Raw genomic sequence first — 19,962 nt, forward strand, 5'->3', positions numbered from 1 at the left:
TCAGTTAGAACTTTCTCTTCTATCTATACCTCTGTCTTTCTTTCTGATGCTCTTCTGTGACTTAACCTTTGGCCCCGGTGTCATCTAAGGTACGGAGAGAGAGAGAGAGAACGACGTATAAGTGGCCCCTAGTGGAGGAGTGTAGCGGCGCATGAGAATGCGTCAAAACAAACAGATGACTTTGTTTCCGCCGCCGGGAATTTAGCACACACTGCTCAAATACCACGGGTTGTCATCAGGCAGTCAAAGCAGGCTAGGCAGGGACACAAAGTGCGTGTGTGTGTGTGCGTGCGTGCGTGTCCACGTGACGCGTGTGTGTATATATGCGAGTGTTTATTCAATTCTGCATCACAGAAGAGAACATGCTAACGATAATGAGTCCACAGCGGTGGTCTTTCCATTGGTTTAACCGATAGTAACCTAAAACCCCAGGCCGTCGAAGAAATCACCTTTAAAAAAAAAAAAAGTCTGGTACTGTAGTAGACTTCTATGATCCCTACCAATGAATAAACACAGCCTGGAGGAATTTGTGGTGTGTGCCACAATGTCTAAATACCATTTCCGTGGCCTTATCCGCCCCACAAATAATTAAAACTCTGGGGGGAACAGCTGAGGCACTTGTTGTTTTGAGGGACTACCTTCAAACTACCAACAAAGTTGTTACGATTTCAAAAAAAAAAAAAAAAAAGTCTTGCTAAAACACGGAAAGAAACGGTTTCTTTGAAGATGGAAGTGTTTATTTCCAATCCGTGCCATTGTTTGAATTGATCCACGGGGGTTAGAATGCACCTGCAGCCACAGTATCTGGTGACCAAGTGGTGGAAAGTAACTAAGTACATTTACTTAGGTACTGTACTCAAGTACAATTTTGGGATATTGGTACTTTACTTGAGTATTTATAATCTCCAATACTTTCACTTCTACTTCACTGTATTTTGGATCCAAATATTGTACTTTTACTCCACTACATTTATTTAAAAACTTTAGTTCCTTAGTTACTTTGTAGATTTAGATTATCGTTCCAAAACATACATTAAACCTCCACCCTATATATATCTATATATATATAATATACATTTCTGCTATTTTAATTTTCAAAAGATTTTTAATATACAACATTTGAGCACTTTTTCCACCACTGCTTGTGACGTGGTGTTATTGGTCTTTGGTTGGCATGGCAGGCCTTCAGCCGTTTGCACACATATATGCACGCACGCACACGCACGCACGCAGACAAATTATTCATGTACTGTACCTGTCTTTTCCAAGTACTGTCGACTCTTTCCCACATAAACCCTACATACTTCAGTGGCAGGAGTCCCCCAGGTGTCAATACTACTGTAGTACTACACTAAATCTCTGTGGCAGACATAGCAGATCTACGAGCTCACACTGTGCCGGGGTTGCGTCACATTGTGAGCTTGTAGATCGGCTATTGAGCTTGTAACCTTGCTAGGTTGGCTGCTATATTTCCCCCTGAATAGGGGCATTATGGGATTACAGTGAAAACATTTGTTATGTTGACTTCTGTCAAGAACTGCCACTCTCATTGGTCAACTGTTGTTCAGGTATTCTGATTCAAGTATATGGAAGTGCCTGCAATGTAAGACATTTTTGGGTTCCTTTCTGGTGAACGGGACAGATGTTGTTTTCTGAGGTTACTCAGAAAGGAGGTGTTTTTGTAGGACTCCACCTGTTTGTTGTTGATGGCGACAAGTGGGTGAGAGGTTATATTCCGGCTCCCTTCCAGCCTCATATTTGTTATCCATACGTGTTGTGTTGTGTTGTGTTGTGTTGTGTTGTGTTGTGTTGTGTAACTTGTGTTGTGTAACTTGTGTTGTGGTCGTGGCGCGGCGTGTGTGTGGTCGTGTGTGTGTGCACGGCACGCGTGTGTGTGTATGTTCGCGTGTGTGCTTGTACAGGATATCTGTTATTTCATAAGCCTTCCAATAACCTGAGGCTATAGTGTATGTCTCATAATTGCCATATACTTTTCTATGACCCAGCCACCACCTCCTGCACTACCAGATTCAGTGACAGCCAGCTGACACCAGTTGTCCCACCAGTTAACAGAGACTGCAGGGTTATATAAAAGTATATGGTTTCACCAACGCGTGAGATCGCCCTGAGAGGTCTATACCTCTTCCTGCAGATGGTTGAAAGGGAGGGAGGTCAGGCTGGATACATACTGTACATACACAAGCAAAGAACATAGAACACTCTAGAGTGCTCTCAGCTTACAGACAGACAGCCGGGGCAGCAGCAGCAGCCAGTTCCTGGCTTTCTCGGAACATGTCCCCAGGCATTTATGACGGATCTGATTCAGCCTGTTCCACTTAAGATCAAGTGGGAGGCAGCAATGTTGTTTGTGACAGATCATATACTGTAGTGTGTGTGTGTGTGTGTGTGTGTGTGTGTGTGTGTGTGTGTGTGTGTGTGTGTGTGTGTGTGTGTGTGTGTGTGTGTGTGTGTGACTTGTGTGTGTGTGTGTGTGTGTGTGTGTGTGTGTGTGTGTGTGTGTGTGTGTGTGTGTGTGTGTGTGTGTGTGTGTGTGTGTGTGTGTGTGTGTGTGAGAGAGAGAGAGAGAGAGAGAGCGTGTGTGTGCGCAAAACAAATGAGAGGAATTCGGATTTCAAGGAATTCAACGATTGCACACCACTGAACACCAATGGAATGAGAGTTGCGTTATAAGAGGTTGAACCACATGGGGCCAAATTTTCCCCCAAAATTGGAAGTATAGCTAAAAATAGCGAATCTGGAAGCTCAAAATGAACTGTGAGATATATTGTAGATCGGCTACATTTGATGTACAGTACAACGACGAAAGAGTTTTAAGACATGTTCACTCATGGCTGATCTGAGGATTAACCTGTTGAATTTGACTGGCTGACTGACTGACTGACTGCGGGCATGCGTGTGTGAGCATGTGCGTATATGTGGCCGCCGTGTGCGTGACTGACTGTGTGTGTGTGTGTGTGTGTGTGTGTGTGTGTGTGTGTGTGTGTGTATATATATATCCTATTTAGGCCTGACGTCAAAATTAAAAAAAACGTTCGCTCTGAAAGAATATATATTCAAAGACTACAAGCTCGTATAGTCGTAGCGCGCCGCGCTATGAGCTTGTATATCTTCTATTAAGTATAACATAATGCTTTTATAGTTAAAACACCAAAAGGGTTTCCCGTCCAGAATGGGTTAAATATAACACACGTACCCATATATACAGTACACAATGTAACTTAAGTTTTAATTTCTTGCTATCGAGAGGGATATTGGTACAGCAGTACTGTAACCCCCCCTAAAGACACTGTTTTGTCTGCAGCAGACATGTGTGTACTGTTCCTGTTCCAGACTAGAGTCCCACAATGTCGTAAACCTTTCCACAGCGGCCGTAAACAAGCACACCACACATGTCTTTCCTTCTGAGTGTTGTGTGTTTCTATTTGTTTTAGTATCCAATGCAGTTCTACATCCAGTAAACAAGTAGAATGATGGTTCCCGACTTCCCGTGCAGACATTTTTACAGCTCTAGCAGTGACTCTCAACTATTTTCATTTCAAGGACCCCCCAGTTTGATATGCAACAGCTGGCTACGGGACTCCCATTTCTATCTCTGAGACCCCAATTCATATTGTGTAATTTAACTCTGAGAGTGTACACACATGGAACCAAATGGACCCGTTACGCTCTACTCCATGTGCAGGCAGCCGTGCAGGTCTGTTCATGTGTCATCTAAAAGAAACAGGCTCTGGCTGTGCTATCTGCCTTTGTTCCTTGGCTGTGAAAGCAGCTCAGCACATCTGCATTTGATGTAAAGACTTGTGTTCCCATGGAGTCAAACAAGAGTAGCGTCTTTCATCTGGGCTATACTTTGCCTTATTATTATTTTTATTTATTTTTTACTATTAAAAAAAAACATTTTTGAATAGTTAAATTAGCCAAATATACAAGCTCACAATGTGTCGATGTAGATTGGCTATTTTAACTATTCGAAGTTGTTTTTCTAAATAGTAAACAAGAATGACACATCATTAAAGGGACACTTCACCCTTTTTGCAAAAAGATATATGTTAATGACGTTTAGGAGCTTTAGAACACTTTCCTGGGGTTATTTATGTATGTAATATGTGGTTTTAGATATTTTAGATTGTAGCAGTGAGCCTGTTGTCTCTGATGTCATGGATAGTGGGCTCACTTCCTTCCTGGACTACATGTTGTCTCAGTAAGACAGCTCTCCCCCCTATCCACAAGGAGGAGCAGTGCACCAAAGAATTATGGGAATTGTAGTCCAGGAAGGTAGTGAGACCAGTGTCCATGACATCAGAGACAACAGGCCCACTGCTACAATCTAAAATATCTAAAACCACATATTACACACATAAAGACCCCCAGGAAAGTGATCTAAAGCTTCTAAACGTCATTAACATATATCTTTTTGCAAAAAGGGTGAAGTGTCCCTTTAACTGTCAGGTGAAACAATAGCGCTGTCTGTCTCCGCTGTGCTTTGCTTCTCTGTGACAACCTCGCGGCCGTTGTTTGCGTTCGTTTCCGACGTGCTTTGGTTGGTTCAATCACTGTGTTTTGTTGTGAAGCTCCAGTTAGCTCATATCATTAAACGCTACTATAAGGTTTGCGAGGCGCTCTGACACTTCCGCGTTGCGGCCTTTCAGGGCTTAGGAAGGCACTCCCATTGGCTATAGGCGGCGTTTCAGAGTATGGGTTCAGACTTGGAGCAAGCCAATCACGACTAGGTCGTCAAAGCCAAACCGATCGAATGTCGGTCAGGTTTCACCTGACAGGCTGACAAAAAGGTAGTTTAGGAATAAGGGATTTAGCATGGGACGGAAATAGAGCCCTAGATGTCTGTGTTGAACTGAAAACATTTGACACAAAGAGAAATGTATGTACAGCTGCATGCAAGTTGGTGTGTGTAAATGTTTAAAGAAATCATGAGCTTTAATTACCATACCATTGGTCCGATATCTCAAACCCTCACCCTAACCTTAACCTCCAACGGGGCAGCACACCTAAACCTATGACCTTAACCCTCTCCCAACCCTTAACGCACACCCCTCACCAACCTTAATCCAGTCGGACCAATGCTATGTCTAACCCAATGCTATATGTCTATAACCAAAGTATGCCTCCCATTGTGCAGTGCGAGAAAATTACTGATCTACAAGCTGTGTCGCGGTTATGAATTAGGCTTTAGCTAAAGAACATACAGTACGGTATAATGTAAGGCATATAAAAGATTAGGGGTGAAGTTCATTGTCATGACGCGATGGAACCAAAGGTCGCTGGCTTTTATGACATGTCACATTTGCCACCTGTGGACTTCAAAAGCTCCCGTCGCTTCACAGTTGCTGGATCAGTCATTTTCTGGTCGTAGTGAGAACGCCACCACAGCAATAAATTCACATTGCCATTTTGTACATGATGTACAAAATGGCTCCAGTCATTCATTCATTCGTTCACTCACTCACTCACTCACTCACTCACTCACTCACTCACTCACTCACTCACTCACTCACACACTCACTCACTCAGCTAAAGAAAGAGAAAAAAAAGAAAGAAAAGAAAAGAATAATAATATTAATAATAATATTAATAATAATACCGGTAGGCCTAATAATAATAATAATATGTTTAAGTTGTACGAAGAAGAGACCAAGAAGTCAATGAATATAAAAATACTTCAAATAACAACAATAGGATAGCCTACTTCCAATTAACACAACGATGAATAGAAATGAAATATGGTGTATGCTAACTGTGTTCTTTTGTTCTTTTCTCTCCCTGTGTGTGTGTGTGTGTGTGTGCGTGTGTGTGTGTGTGTGTGTGTGTGTTTGCGTGCGTGCGTGTTTGCGTGTGTGTAGTGCTGCTGACGTGGGTGAACTGTGCCAGCGTGCGATGGGCCACCCGGGTTCAGGACTTGTTCACCGCTGGGAAGCTGCTGGCCCTGGCTCTCATCATCGTCATGGGTATCGTGCAGATCTGCAAGGGTAGGCTGGCTATGTGCGTGTGTGCGTGTGAGAGCCTGTGTGTGCTCGCATGAGTGTGTGTGTGCGTGCGTGCGTGCGTGCGTACGTACGTACATGTGTGCTTGGTACAGTACAGTCCTGCGTATACGTGACGTGTGTCCGATGTTATATAATTAATTCCACTCCATCTGTGTCTGGTGGACTCACTGTGGTCTCACTTTCCGCAACGGTGAGAACCGTTAAACTGATTTGATTGTATCTGTATTACATTTGCTGTAGGGGGTGAAACGCCACCAACATTGCGTGGTCAAATCTGTGAATGTAAAAAGAAATAGCCTACTTGATTCTTTAATCACTACCCTCTCATGTGGCTGTCGCGTTGTCCTTGTTAGCTGTTGTTATGGCAAAATAATATACTTGAATAATGAATCAGGTTCATGTATAGGCGGTCATATAGATAGCATGCTTTCCCATGAAATGCATCTCAGGAATTAAAGGAACACAGAGATTGATTGATTGATTGATTGATTGATAATTGTTTTAACAGTGTGTAAATGGTGCATTTATATAGCGCCTTTGTCCAAGGCGCTTTACAGAGATTTGCATAAAATTCACTCATTCACACACCGATGCCCGGAGGAAACCATGCAAGGCACCAACCTGCACATCGGGAGCAATTAGGGGTTCAGAGTCTTGCTCAGGGACACTTTGACACTAACTCTGGGGGAGCCCACAGGGTTTCGAACTGGGAACCTTGCGGTTGCCATCCGGTCACTCTACCCCTGAGCCACTGCCACCCAGTTTGTAGAATGGGTACAGTTCAATGAAAGTACAGGTCAATCTACCAAGAAGATGAAACCAGAAAAAAGCACTAAGACTTGTTTACATAAGGGTCCTCCATTTTAAAGACATTATACAGATATACAGTATCAAATTGCAGCCACCCGTAATTAAGTGCTCTTTGAGAGCGGTGTTGAAGGAGTCAAATATGGTAAATATTGTAAATATTGCTACAATAGCAATAGACTGTTCTAGACTGTGACAACCATGACATGCACTTTCAATGGACTGCAAATCATAATATGTTATGCAGTCCCTACCCATTTTTGGCGGGAACCCCTTTTGGCGTAGAAGACATTTTTTTATCTCAGGTCAAAAAGGACAAAAAAGGACAGCACAGTAACTGCACACAGACACAGGCAGACATGCACACGCATAACGCACACGCATAACGCACGTGCACACACGGTCACCGGGGACACATTCTCCACCTATACGGAGTCTCGCTGCGAATGACCGGCGCCGGGGTCAGTGAGTTCCCTGGTCCGACGATGGGCCCCTCTCTAGGTTAAAACTCACATCACTAATGTCGTTTTCATATCAGCACGTCTCTGCGGGTTAGGGCATTCACAACACGGCAGGGGGCCAGCTTTCACAGCAGAGCCGTGGTGACTATGGGGCTATACAGCTTGGGCTAATACTCTATGTACACAGGGGAGGATTTCTGTCTGAGCCCTTTGACGACAATGCAGAATGCACAATGGGGCGATTTGCTCCCTCTGGGAGCAACGGGAGAATTCGGTTGTGAAAGAGTCATATAGCCGGCGACCCATTTTCACGCAGAGAGGTGTCATTTCAGGGGAACTAGAAAACGGACCATTAAAGGACCACTTCACCACTTTTAAACCTATCTTCATATAATAGGTCCTCACTAATAATCGTGATAAAATGGCACGATTTTTTTCTACTCAGTCTGTGTCTCATATAGGAGAGCTGTGGGGCAGTTCAGAAACCGTCTTCCAGTGACATCATCATTAGGCAGATTATTTTTTTAAACAAGATTTTTTTTTACAAAAATGTTTAGATTTTCATTATTAACGATGGCTTCCATTTTCGCATTGCAACTTTTCAGGACTATAGAAAGCCTGCAGTTTTTTCATGATTATTAGTGAGGACCTATTATAATATGATAGTGGCGAAAACAGACGATTTGACGGCGTAGCGTGTTGTGAGCTTGTTGTGAGCTGTAGAAATCTAGCACAGGTCTCCTAATTTTGACCCCAAGCTTGATGACCACAGGCCCGTCCATTGCCTTTATTTGATTGATCGTGAAGTACAGACCAATACGTATAGTGATCCAATATCTGTTTCTTTTTTTTTTAAACCAAAACTATGCCATATATAATGCAAAAAAAACAAAATCTGTGTATCGCTTTCTCTCTCTCCCACCTTTTTCTGTCCCCTCATGCGCTCCTCGTTTATATGCCATCGTGCCAATCTCTTCTCCTCTATTATTACATTTAAAGAAATGCACTAGATTTCTTTAATATGCAGCAAACCTCATGCCGTTGATATCGACGTATATTGACCTTGTCCCTTAACCCCTTCTATACAGGAGAGTATTACTGGTTGGAACCGGCCAACGCCTTTGAGCCGTTCCAGGAGTACGACGTGGGTCTGATCGCCTTGGCGTTCCTACAAGGCTCCTTCGCCTACGGAGGATGGAACTTCCTCAACTACGTCACGGAGGAGCTGGTCGACCCCTATGTGTAAGAACGAACAACTCTCTTTGTGGTCGCTGCTGGAAATGCCACCAGATTATATGCGTGATTTTAGGCCACAGACCCCCATTACTCTTGAGAGTGTTCCATTTGAACACTCTCTGAGTTACGGACCTAGTGTAAGGGTCCATTTGGTTCCTATCAATCATTTTCTTGGTGCCCCCCCCCCCCCCCTGGAACGACTCCAAGGACCCCTAGGGGTCCCCAGACCTCACTTTGAGAACCTCTGGTTCAAACAACACTGAAGAAATGTTAAGTAAAATATACATGGTGGCCACTTTTTAGGTCATTGTTGTTCCACATTGGGGACAAACTCTTGTCATTGTCTAGCCAGCGGTATAGTTAGTGGAGTTATCATGCACTTCCAAACAGACCCGGTCCACTTTCTTCGGTCATTCTGGGTTTTAACTTCATTGAATTTCACTTAAGCATGGGAGAAATTCTTACTCGGAAAATAGTAATGCAATTTTGACATTTTCATTTTTTTGTATAGATCATTGATTTATTTCCTCATTTCCTTTTGTTAATATATTTTTCTCCTGCCCCCTTCTTAATAATATGATTGTCATGTCCTTTTGTTAACCTTAATATCCAATAATACCCCTCATCAAACCTTCCTCTCTTAATATCCTCTTTCAAAACATCTCTCTGTTCTTCGGTCACACACACGCACACACAAACACGCACGCGCACGCACACGCTCTATCTTCTATCTTCCTTTCTTTTCTCATCCTTTCAAATCATCTCTCCTCCATTTCCTTCCTTCTCTCTTCCTTCCACTTTGTTTCTCCACTAATATCTCTAATGTTTGCTGTAGTGTCCAGCCACTTGTATCGCATAGGGTACCAGGATGTTATACACAGGTGTGGGTCATATATGTGATTAAGTGGTGGTGATTTACATGCAATGTGACTGTGATTTGATTCAGTATACCGAACGAGTAAAGACTACAAGGCAGGCAGCCCTGTGTCCGGTGTGTTTCAATACTTATATGTGAATCTACAACACTACGTTTGCCTTCTCCAGGAACCTTCCTCGGGCCATATTCATCTCCATACCCCTGGTGACGTTCGTCTACGTCTTCGCCAACATCGCCTACGTCACGGCCATGAGCCCGGCGGAGCTGCTCGCCTCCAACGCTGTTGCCGTGGTGAGTAGCATGTTGCAGCGGGTGGAGAAAGTATACTCAGGTTTTCTTTTACTTAAGTAAAAGTACCAATACTGCAATATGGAAGTATACTCCGTTACGAGTACAAAGTCTGGATTTCAAAATGTACTTGACTGAAGTATCGACATCAAGGTGTACTTAACGTACAAATAGTAAACGTCCCATTTCAAGATTTCAAATGTATAATAATCATTTGAAAATAGCTCTTTTCAAATGACCAAAATGTGTACACAGGGCTGTAGTGGTTAATGTAGGTTTTGTAATAATAATAATCAAAATCTACAAAGTAACTATAGTAACCAACGTTGTCAAATAATTGTAGTGGAGTAAAAGTAAAAATATTTGTCTCTGAAATGTAATAGGGTAGAAGTAAAAAGACTGAAAATGTGACATACTCAAGTACAAATACCTCAAGATTTTACTTAAGTAGGCTACAGTACTAAATGTACTTAGTTACTTTCCACCACTGGCGAGTAGCCCCGCCCAGGGCGGCTTTGGTGCAGAGTGGTCCTGTGATCTCTCAACCAAACATGACTGTGGAAGGCCTCTCACGCCCTCTAGTGGCCTCACTGTGTCAAAGGCTCTGACTTTGCTGCATGCCATGAAATGTGGTTATGCCCTACTATACCTTTTCTGGATCAGGGCCCCAAATATCTGACCGCTTAACGCAGGGGTTTTGGACCATGTACAAGTCTCATTTTTCAAGATTTTAAAGAAAGAAACACAGCGTTTCTTTCTTCTTTTTAAATTAATGTTATATTATCATTCACATCTTTGTGTTTTGCCAGCTCAGCCCACACACAACGTGGAATTTCTCGAAGCCAATGCAGTGCAGTGTGCCATTAATATGTCAATATATTATTAAACCATCACCGTGTCTGTCCCTTATACTCCCTCGCTCCCTCTCTCTCTCTCTCTCTCTCTCTCTCTCCTATAAACTCCACCTGTCCATCCCAGACGTTTGGTGAGAAGCTGCTCGGCGTCATGTCCTGGATCATGCCCATCTCCGTGGCTTTCTCCACCTTCGGAGGAGTCAACGGCTCCCTCTTCACCTCCTCACGGTTAGTTAGCTCATACTGTACACATGGGCAACTGGCCCACTTTCACTTTACTCCAGTCTATATTATGTATAGCTTTAATGACTACTGTTAAAATGTTATTTTCTTTTTTATGTCCAATGTATTTGTATTTAGTTCATAAAGTTAACATACTGTGACTGTAACTAAATGCATTTGAAAAAAGAAAAAAGAGGTTACTTTTCAGGATTCCAATAAAAAAATGTATTCAGGATTTCAATTCAAATATTAAATATAGCTGATCTACGATCTCAAAACGCGTCGCACTGCAACGCGTTTTGAGCTCGTAGATCAGCTATTTTTTCTACGACAGAAATATGCAATGTGGAAATATATAGTGGCCCTCTCCATCGTCAAAGTTTCCCACCCCTGCACTGTAAGATATACAAATATCCTATACTGTAGTTTTCTGCAGAGGCCTACAGTAGTGAGAGGTACAGGAGAAGAAAGAGTTCCTCTCAGGTGACAGAGGTGACAACAAAACCACCATGGCCTCAAACGAGAGTTTCTGTGCATTTATTTGTCAAGGTCAGCATTGGGGGGGGGGGGGGGGTGAGCAAAAGAGAGGCCTCTGCTCTGACAATAAAGGTAGCATGGATCCCTCAGTTTGGGACAGTTTGGCAGAAGTGAGTTTTAGAAAGGGGTCACTATAACTAAATGGAGTAAATGCAATTGAAATGAAATAAAAAGGTTACTGAAAAAAAGAAAAAACATCATTCAGGATTTCAATTAAAATATAGCAAATATAGCTGATCTACAATTGAAAAATTATTCAAATCTATTCTGGCTTTCATGGTATATCCTCGATTCCTCGGTGGTGGGGAACGCAGCACCGTCTGCCATCTACAGTATGTAGGCGGAATTGAGTGGCCGAGTGGCGCGCTACGAGCTTGTAGGTCTGCTATTTTTGAAAAATCGAAGAGCGACTGACTGATAGAAAACATTTTTAGAATCTGGTCTCAGGTCAGAATGGAAAACTGTCAGGTTGGGTGTAGAAGACATTTTTAGAATCTGATCTCAGGTCAGAATGTCAAGTCTGTTTGACGATATAACCCCCGAACCCCCCCTCTTTCTCTCTAACAGCTTGTTCTTTGCTGGCGCCCGGGAAGGCCACCTCCCAAGTCTGCTCGCTATGATTCATGTGAAGCGCTGCACTCCCATCCCTGCCTTGCTCTTCACTGTGAGTATACCTTCTCTAAATCAATGCTTTTCAACCTTTTTTCATATCTCAAGGCCCCATTATTTATTCTGCATTTGAGCCACGCACGGGCCACAATTTGATGACATTTTAGCCTCTCAGACCCCCAAAACTATAAGGAATATGTTGTTATCGTCGGATAATTTCCATGCTGTATGGCTGTTGGTATACCATTAGGAGGGATAACAGGCGTTTAACAATAATTTAACTCTTGAGAGCGTAGAATGAAACCAAATGGAGCCGGAAGGGTCCATCATTTAGCCACTGGTTTAGCCACTGGTTTGAAAACCACTGTTCTAAAATGAACTCTAACTCAAATGGGGCCACCAATGCAAAGTGTCTATGTGGCTATAATAAGTTCAAACCACTGTCCTAAAATGAACTCTAACTTGTACTAATGGGGCCACCAATGCAAAGTGTCTATGTGGCTATAATAAGTTCAAACCACTGTCCTAAAATTAACTCTAACTTGTACTAATGGGGCCACCAATGCAAAGTGTCTATGTGGCTATAATAAGTTCAAACCACTGTCCTAAAATGAACTCTAACTTGTACTAATGGGGCCACCAATGCAAAGTGTCTATGTGGCTATAATAAGTTCAAACCACTGTCCTAAAATTAACTCTAACTTGTACTAATGGGGCCACCAATGCAAAGTGTCTATGTGGCTATAATAAGTTCAAACCACTGTTCTAAAATGAACTCTAACTCAAATGGGGCCACCAATGCAAAGTGTCTATGTGGCTATAATAAGTTCAAACTGCTGTCCTAAATGAACTCTAACTTGTACAAATGGGGCCACCAATGCAAAGTGTCTATGTGGCTATAATAAGTTGGGTCCCTTTATGCTGTCACCCACCACTGACTACTATCCTTGGTCTTCCTCCAGTGCCTGTCCACCCTGCTGATGCTGTGCACCAGTGACATGTACACCCTCATCAACTACGTGGGCTTCATCAACTACCTCTTCTACGGAGTCACTGTCGCCGGGCAGATTGTCCTGCGCATTAGGCAGCCCAATATGGTCCGACCAATTAAAGTGAGTGCTCATGGAGATGCATGGCACTGTGCCCCAGTAGTGCTCTCTATATATAATACGCTGCCGCCACTTTGTCTTCTTGACTCGACTAATGACGACATTAATCTCATTAGCCAAAAGTATCGTGTTAGCAATGCTCTGCTGTTTAAGTATAATGGCTCTGCTGTTAATGGAAAGGCAATCAGCTCTGCTCGATAAGGTGAACCTACTAGCAAGGCAGCATGTCAGTCAGGTGGAGATGACAGAATATGCCATTCTTATTTTTAGTTTGTTTGCTATAATTTGCTTGGCGTGTGTGTTTTTTTTGCCACACAGAGCTATACGAGGCAAGCCAAACATTTATGCCTAAAGAATCACAATCTGAATAAACTTCACATCACAGGTGTGCAGGTGTAAATTGGGTGAAATATAGTTTTTTGTGCAAGTTCCATCGTTCGTAGAGAGAGGAAGAGCAAGCAGAAAAAACACAGAAAGAAACTGGCCAAGAGAAATACATACTGTATAGAATAACCAATTAGCAGGTATACAGCCTCCAAACAGTTTAAAGATATACTGTCTAACCCTCGGCCTGATCAACATGGCTGTACAAATGAATGTTCTCTTCTCTCACTCCCTCTTTCCATTTCTCATCTACAGATCAGCCTAATCTGGCCGGTTATCTACCTGTTGTTCTGGGCCTTCCTGCTCATCTTCTCACTCTACTCCGAGCCCGTGGTGTGCGGCATCGGCCTGGCCATCATGCTGACCGGTGTTCCCGTTTACTTCCTGGGAGTCTACTGGGACAACAAGCCACAGTGCTTCGATGCCTTCGTCGGTAAGGTCGACTTAACGGCATTGAATTTCACTGTACCAAAGCCCGCCCATATTGCATACCGTGTCCCGATTGACCACACCAGTTCTCTGGTGTAGGAAATGGGCGTACAATTGAGCCTCTCCAGACCGTAATCCGCCGGCAGGCCATTTTCTTTTGCCAACGGCTGATTCGGTCTGGCTTATTAGCCAGGCTATCTTTCTTTAGCTTCCCGATTGTGACAAGTCCTAAAACTCCCTATTTTGTCCGTCTGTCTCTCTGTCCTCCTCCAGACAAGATGACGTACCTGGGCCAGAAGCTGTGCGTGGTGGTGTACCCAGCGGAAACCAGAGCGGTCAACGCAGATGAGGGCGAGGAGATGAAGGAGGCCCGTTCTCCTCTGTCCCGGGAGGAGGACAGAGAAACGCAAAAGTGTGGGGACTGTTAAAAACACACACCGTTTTGTCTTTTGCCAGCAACCTGCCCCCCCCCCCAAAGAACCACACGTCATGCTGTCAAATGCGTGCGCAACCGTGCATACATGCACAAAGACACACGTGCACATCACTCTGGTGACTTAGTAGCTATGTCGATTCTCTGGTAAACACTTGTGCCTCATAGCGTTTGCGTTTGTTTTTTCAGCATTCTCTCGAACCGCGACGCACTGTGCCAAATATCATGAGATATTTTGGAGGACGGTGGACTCCCAACCAACTTCTCTTGCTATAATTTGGGGTGTTTTAATGGAAGCTTCATGGAAGCTAGTCATTCTTTTATAACATGGCCCCTCCTCCACCCCACCTGCCGCTGGCACATCCCCACTGCCATTATCAATCATGCTCTCCCCTTCACTTTTACTCCCCCACACACCTCCTGTACACTCCTACTGTAAGAGCGTTTTTTTTTTCTTTTTTCCCCCCGTTTTTTAAAGACTCTTACTCTAACGTGGTGGATACGCCTTTTGTGTTTATTCATTCATGTTTTGTCTGTCACATTTTCTTTGTCATGCATTCAAAATGTCAAAGCTGTATTTTCGATTGTCGAAACATCCGATTCAGATCAAGTTATTTCACGTTGTCAAGTACACTAAATGCTGTATGTTATTTTTTTAAACGACTGTGATTCCAAAATGTTTTTGTAATTGTCATAATTGTTTATATCATTTGTTTTTATTATTATTGTAGTTTTAATATGTTATAGTTTTGTTTTTTCCAATAACATTTGGGATCTTTTTTTTTACTCTCACAACTGCAGAGGTATTAACCTAAAAACTGATGTTTGATCTGGTTTGTACCTGTCAATTAGTGGTGGATTCTGCAAAATCAGTTATTTTTAATTGCCTTAATTATGATATATATTCTGTACGTACTGTAGGTATGAGTGCAGTATTGCTGTCATTGGTGTAGAGAGATGATTTATACTGATTTGTTTTTGTTTTAATAGATCTTTATGTCAAAAGGAAACAAAAATAGAAAGTATCCGTTTTTGAAATCTCACGTTGACTCAGCGGGTTTCTTTTTAAACTGGACACTACTGAATTAATCTACCCATAGAAACAGACAATCAAACATGGGCAAGGACTGCAAAGAAGATTGCATTAAAGCACAGAACGGACACGTTCTGCTTCACAAATGGTGTTAGCCTTCTCAAGACAAACCATAGTCTATAGACTAGCAGGCAGAATATATTAGTGGTATTGTTAATGTTGTGCACCCCACTGCAGCAAATACCACCACCGACACATGAATGCTTGTGACGAAAATAGTTGTAGGGGCTCATTGTCTTTCATGTGGAAGTCAAGTCTGTGGAGTTTAAGCCTATTTTCTTATGAATTAGGCTTTAGTGTTGTTAATGAAGATGTCTTTGTGAATCAGTACATGTGTTTTGTAACTTATATTATCTGATCTGTGTTTAAATATCAGAGGACGCTGGTAGGGCTTTATTTAGGGGTCCAGTCAACTATTTTTATTGTACATTATCACTAGAAATGTGAGTGCAATATTAGCAAACTGCCTTGGCAATGGTTGAAATGTCACCCCTAAATAAATCTGTTCCATCTATATTGTCTAATGAGTTACATATACAGTATATAAGTATAGGTATAGGTTGTTGAATAGAATCACAATGGACCTACATACCGCGTACATGCAAGTGTATGTAGTGAGAGAGAGAGAGACATATTCCTGTATATACCGACTGGAATTCTCAGAGCATTCAAACTGCCTTTTTAAACACCCACACTGCCAATTTGTTTTAAGCTTTGACGGATTGCCACTCTGTCAGTCTTAAAATCTTTAACCTGTGGCATCAGAAATTAATTGCTCAGGGGACAACTTTAATCCCATACATGTTATAAAACATTTATAAATCACCACCTCTAGATAACAGTAGGCAATGTCATCATCTTGGTCAGAGATGCACATATAACATGATGGAGAATAAAGAATCAATTTGGGCCATTATTGCTTAGCTTGATGGAAGGATAGCAGGGTTTCTTCATCTTTGATGTGATTTGTGTATGTACTACTGTATGGTTCATATTTCCATAAAACAGATATCATTATGATCAGGTCAGGACATTATGTCTCTCTAAATAACCAGTACAGAGTAGACACAAGTTATTTTCACCTCAGAATGTGGTGGCATCCATTTCAACTTTTGCAAAGAGTTATGACTTACCCCCCATTCAATAGCTTAGCTAGCTCTAACTAGTGACAATAGCTGCTAGTTTGTCCAGTATATTTCCATTGTGCTGCTGCCCAGTTCTAAGCTGCAAGTCAGGTTGCCAGTTCTTGCTTTAATACAGACCAAAACAAGCCTCTGGTGTCTGTAAGAAGGAAGCTCTTTTATTGTCTCCTCAAGGCCGGAAAGTAATTTCTATCAATACCGATTATATTTTCAAGTCCCAGCAATATGTCATCAGATACAAGTGCTACTTTGTGAACGTATTATATGCTGGTTGATGTCAGATGATTTATTCTATTGTAGGTTGTCTTTTGCTCTCTGCAGCCTACCACTGTATAGGCACATTCCACTTAACATTATGTCAACATTAATACTATTTTTGTTTAAAAGTAAATGTACATAATGGTGACGAGAATAAATATATACTTACTGTAAGTGAGTTACATACATTTTTGCATTATTGTGTTGAAAACTGTTGCCTTTATGCAAAGAGTGGTTAGAAAAACATCATGGCACATATTTAATTTGAATAGCTCCATATGTTTATTACAGAGGACAAAAATATTCACTTATTCATCATTGACATTGGAAAAGAACAGTAAACTTAATCTCAAAATCCCCTTCAGTTTGTTGTTCTGGGAGTGGGAGAAATATGAAGTCACATAACAATTGTGTCCTGATGATGGGAACACATAGGTTGTATTCCTAGCCAACTTGTTACACCATTGGCAATACCTCTTGCAAGTGTATTCATAATTTCATATCATTTGAGCCGGTAACATTCATCTTTCATGCTCAGTACCAACACAGTCATGGTTGACAAGCAGGGGCCTGTATTTAAATGAAAAGCAGACCATCCATTCTAAACACAGTCATGGTTGACAAGCAGGGGTCTGTATTTAAATGAAAAGCATGGGGCTGTATGTAAATGAAAAGCAGGGGCCTGTATTTAAATGAAAAGCAGACCATCCATTCTACTTGAGAAGACACTCTAAAGAAAACATCATGAAATTCCAAAATGATGTGTACGAACAACTATAGCTAAATACCGGTATACAACTTCAGACAAATTGGTTGTTAGTTAGTTACCGGTACTTACATACTTTGTTATCTTCCTATATCTCCTTATTAATCATTCACAGATCCGATGAAACTATGTGGAATGACTTGTGTGCTGATATATCCAATAGTCTGAAGATATGTAAAAGAGAGAGCAAGGAAGATGCTCCAGTGGGAAGTATTGTTTCAATGGTGGACTTTTACAAGAACCGTAACGCTGCTGTTTTTTCCAGGATACCTCTTCAAAAAGAGTTATAGAGAGAAAAAAAACAAAAAACATGGGAGAATCTTTCTTTTAATTTGATTCAATAGGACAAGACTAACCCAACTAAGACCCAGGCCTGGAGCCATGGATGAACAAGAGTTTGGGCATTTAAGGCAGCCACTTAAACCTTGCTCAATGGCCATTAAGTTTGGATTTCCTGTCTGGTTTTCATTAAAATTGACTGTCGGCTGTCATGTACAGGCAGAAACATTTTGGCCATTAGCACAGCATAGCAAAACTCTTTATCAGTGGCACTGTTTGACCTCCAATGCATCAACGGTCAACACAGTAGGTGCTACTCAGCAACCCATAACAATACCATCCTCAATGCCTCCAACCGCTACTAAGACAAGAGGCTAAGACAGGTTTGGTAGCGATAGCTACAACGCAGGCATGGAGTAGAAACTTCTGACAGAGTGGAGGACCTCCTCTCCTCCTCTGAGTGCAAGGACCAGATGGAGAACAGAGCCACCTTGGATCTTGTAGTCTGCTGCTGTTTTCTCGTCGTTCCTGAGAAGAAGAGGTGACAAGACAGGATGAGGTCCTTCCGAATGTACAGTATGTGGGGTGTGGTGGTGGACTTTGCATGTTCGCCGACCTTAATGCATGTTCGGACTAACGGGACTTCGGAACTATGGGCAGTCCCCTTAAGGCTCATACATAGTCTGGATTTTCGGTGGTGGGGTGACCACCGAACTACAACATGACGTCACGAGCCGCGGTGAAGAGCAAACCACCGCCACCGCTCCAGCCCTTCTCTCTGTTTTTACTCACCACCGCTCAACGTTATTTCAGCTCCGGTGGTCAGCTCACCACCGGAGCGGTGGTCACCTCACCATCGAAAATCCAGACTATGAATAGGCCTTTAGCTTACAATGCAAATGATGTAGCCTATATGTATCAGGTCTAGATCGCATCTTGGTGAACTCTTGTAGTGTGTGATGCCTAGTCGGCGACCAAACGAATCGTTTAGTGTTTAGTGTGAAAAGACTCCTGTAGTGTGAAATACATAACGATCTGATGACTCGCCGACAACTTTAAAACTCCTACAGTCTGTAGGGGCCATAGCTCATCTACAACAATGGAATCTCAGCCTTACATCTGTTTGCCACTGTAAATCAGCCTCTGCTGCTGAGGAGGGATGCCTTCTTTTTCCTCGACCCGCTCTTTGATCCGCTCCACCTTAATAGAAATGAGAACAAAAAGTCGTCAGAAACAAAGACAGATTGTTGATGAGTCTGGTTCCATTTTGGAAAAGAAACAATAGCATACCTTATCTGTGGGCTCAATGTCAATCTCGATTTCCTTGCCAGTAAGTGTCTGGAAGTGGAAAGAAAATAAAAAACACAGGGTCCTGATTAGCCCTAGAACGGCTCTGTTGTTATGATGTCGCTCCGACATCATAACCGTGGTGTCAGAGGTGACGTCACCTCTGACATCTCAACACTATAAATATAGGTGCCTATAAGCGAGTAAAGACGGATTTAAGCTAAGAACCAAGATCGTGACATCGACCTAAGGACTTTATACCAGCTCGCCTCAAGAGATATCCATCCCTCACGACTAAGCTAAGGTTGGCCTCTCGGCATTATCCCAGACCAGATCAGCCCTTGACTTAGGGCTCGGTTACATTTGTTACAAAGTATTTGAACTGTAGTGTATATATAACTGTATGAAACAACAGTTACAAGAGCCATTCTAGGGCTAGGTCCTGATTTATTTAGGCTATACCCGAATCGTACATTATAATGAATGTAGCCTACCCCCTTCGCCTGGCACGCATTAAAAAACAAATGTTATTTGCGATGACACAGCGATGATCACAGCATGTAGAATTACCTTCACTTTGATCAACATGACTTCTTTGTTCTCCAAAAATCGATTATATTGCTATTGCTATTAGTATGTGTCTGTGCGGTAGATTTGGGTCTATTTTGTATTCGTTTTCAAAGTTATAAATTGGTGTTGGTGAAGAAATTGTATTTCATGTCTTTCCTAAAATTGAAAATGTCACCAGCGTTTACGTCTTGTGTCCCACTCCTCAGGAATCCCACCAGATACTTGTGTGAAGCTCAAGGGTTCCGAACTCCCGCAGTTTGATTTCGGGTTTATTATAATGGTTTTCCTGCTGAACTAT

At 42.3% G+C, this 19,962-nt stretch overlaps 2 protein-coding genes across 2 annotated transcripts in view; one reads left to right on the forward strand and one right to left on the reverse strand.

Moving 5' to 3' along the window:
* slc7a8a (solute carrier family 7 member 8a) overlaps positions 1-16,946 on the forward strand; it is a 36,276-nt gene extending 19,330 nt beyond the window's left edge. Inside the window, exons 4-11 of the mRNA XM_080792855.1 lie at positions 5,880-6,005; positions 8,380-8,533; positions 9,572-9,695; positions 10,671-10,774; positions 11,873-11,969; positions 12,877-13,026; positions 13,663-13,840; positions 14,110-16,946. Of these exons, the coding sequence (XP_080648981.1) occupies positions 5,880-6,005; positions 8,380-8,533; positions 9,572-9,695; positions 10,671-10,774; positions 11,873-11,969; positions 12,877-13,026; positions 13,663-13,840; positions 14,110-14,264 (1,088 nt within the window). The 3' untranslated portion in view covers positions 14,265-16,946. The remainder of the gene's footprint in view (positions 1-5,879; positions 6,006-8,379; positions 8,534-9,571; positions 9,696-10,670; positions 10,775-11,872; positions 11,970-12,876; positions 13,027-13,662; positions 13,841-14,109) is intronic.
* A 74-nt stretch (positions 16,947-17,020) lies between these two features.
* nedd8 (NEDD8 ubiquitin like modifier) lies at positions 17,021-19,855 on the reverse strand. Its single transcript, XM_080791836.1, has 4 exons — positions 19,665-19,855; positions 19,098-19,145; positions 18,925-19,007; positions 17,021-18,335 (listed from the first exon to the last, which is right to left on the reverse strand). The coding sequence occupies exons 1-4, from the start codon at positions 19,680-19,682 to the stop codon at positions 18,206-18,208; spliced, it is 279 nt and encodes a 92-aa protein (XP_080647962.1). The 5' UTR covers positions 19,683-19,855; the 3' UTR covers positions 17,021-18,205.
* Positions 19,856-19,962: the final 107 nt, after the last annotated feature.

The sequence above is a fragment of the Protomyctophum bolini genome, assembly GCF_963924005.1.
Source record: "Protomyctophum bolini genome assembly, chromosome: 20".
NCBI lineage: Eukaryota > Metazoa > Chordata > Actinopteri > Myctophiformes > Myctophidae > Protomyctophum > Protomyctophum bolini.

Excerpts from the sequence above, each read along its gene's own strand:
- nedd8 (XM_080791836.1), bottom strand. Across the intron at positions 19,008-19,097 it reads ACATTGAGCCCACAGATAAG|GTGGAGCGGATCAAAGAGCG; the intron begins GTATGCTATTGT and ends ATTTCTATTAAG. Across the intron at positions 18,336-18,924 it reads ATTTACAGTGGCAAACAGAT|GAACGACGAGAAAACAGCAG; the intron begins GTAAGGCTGAGA and ends TCTTCTTCTCAG.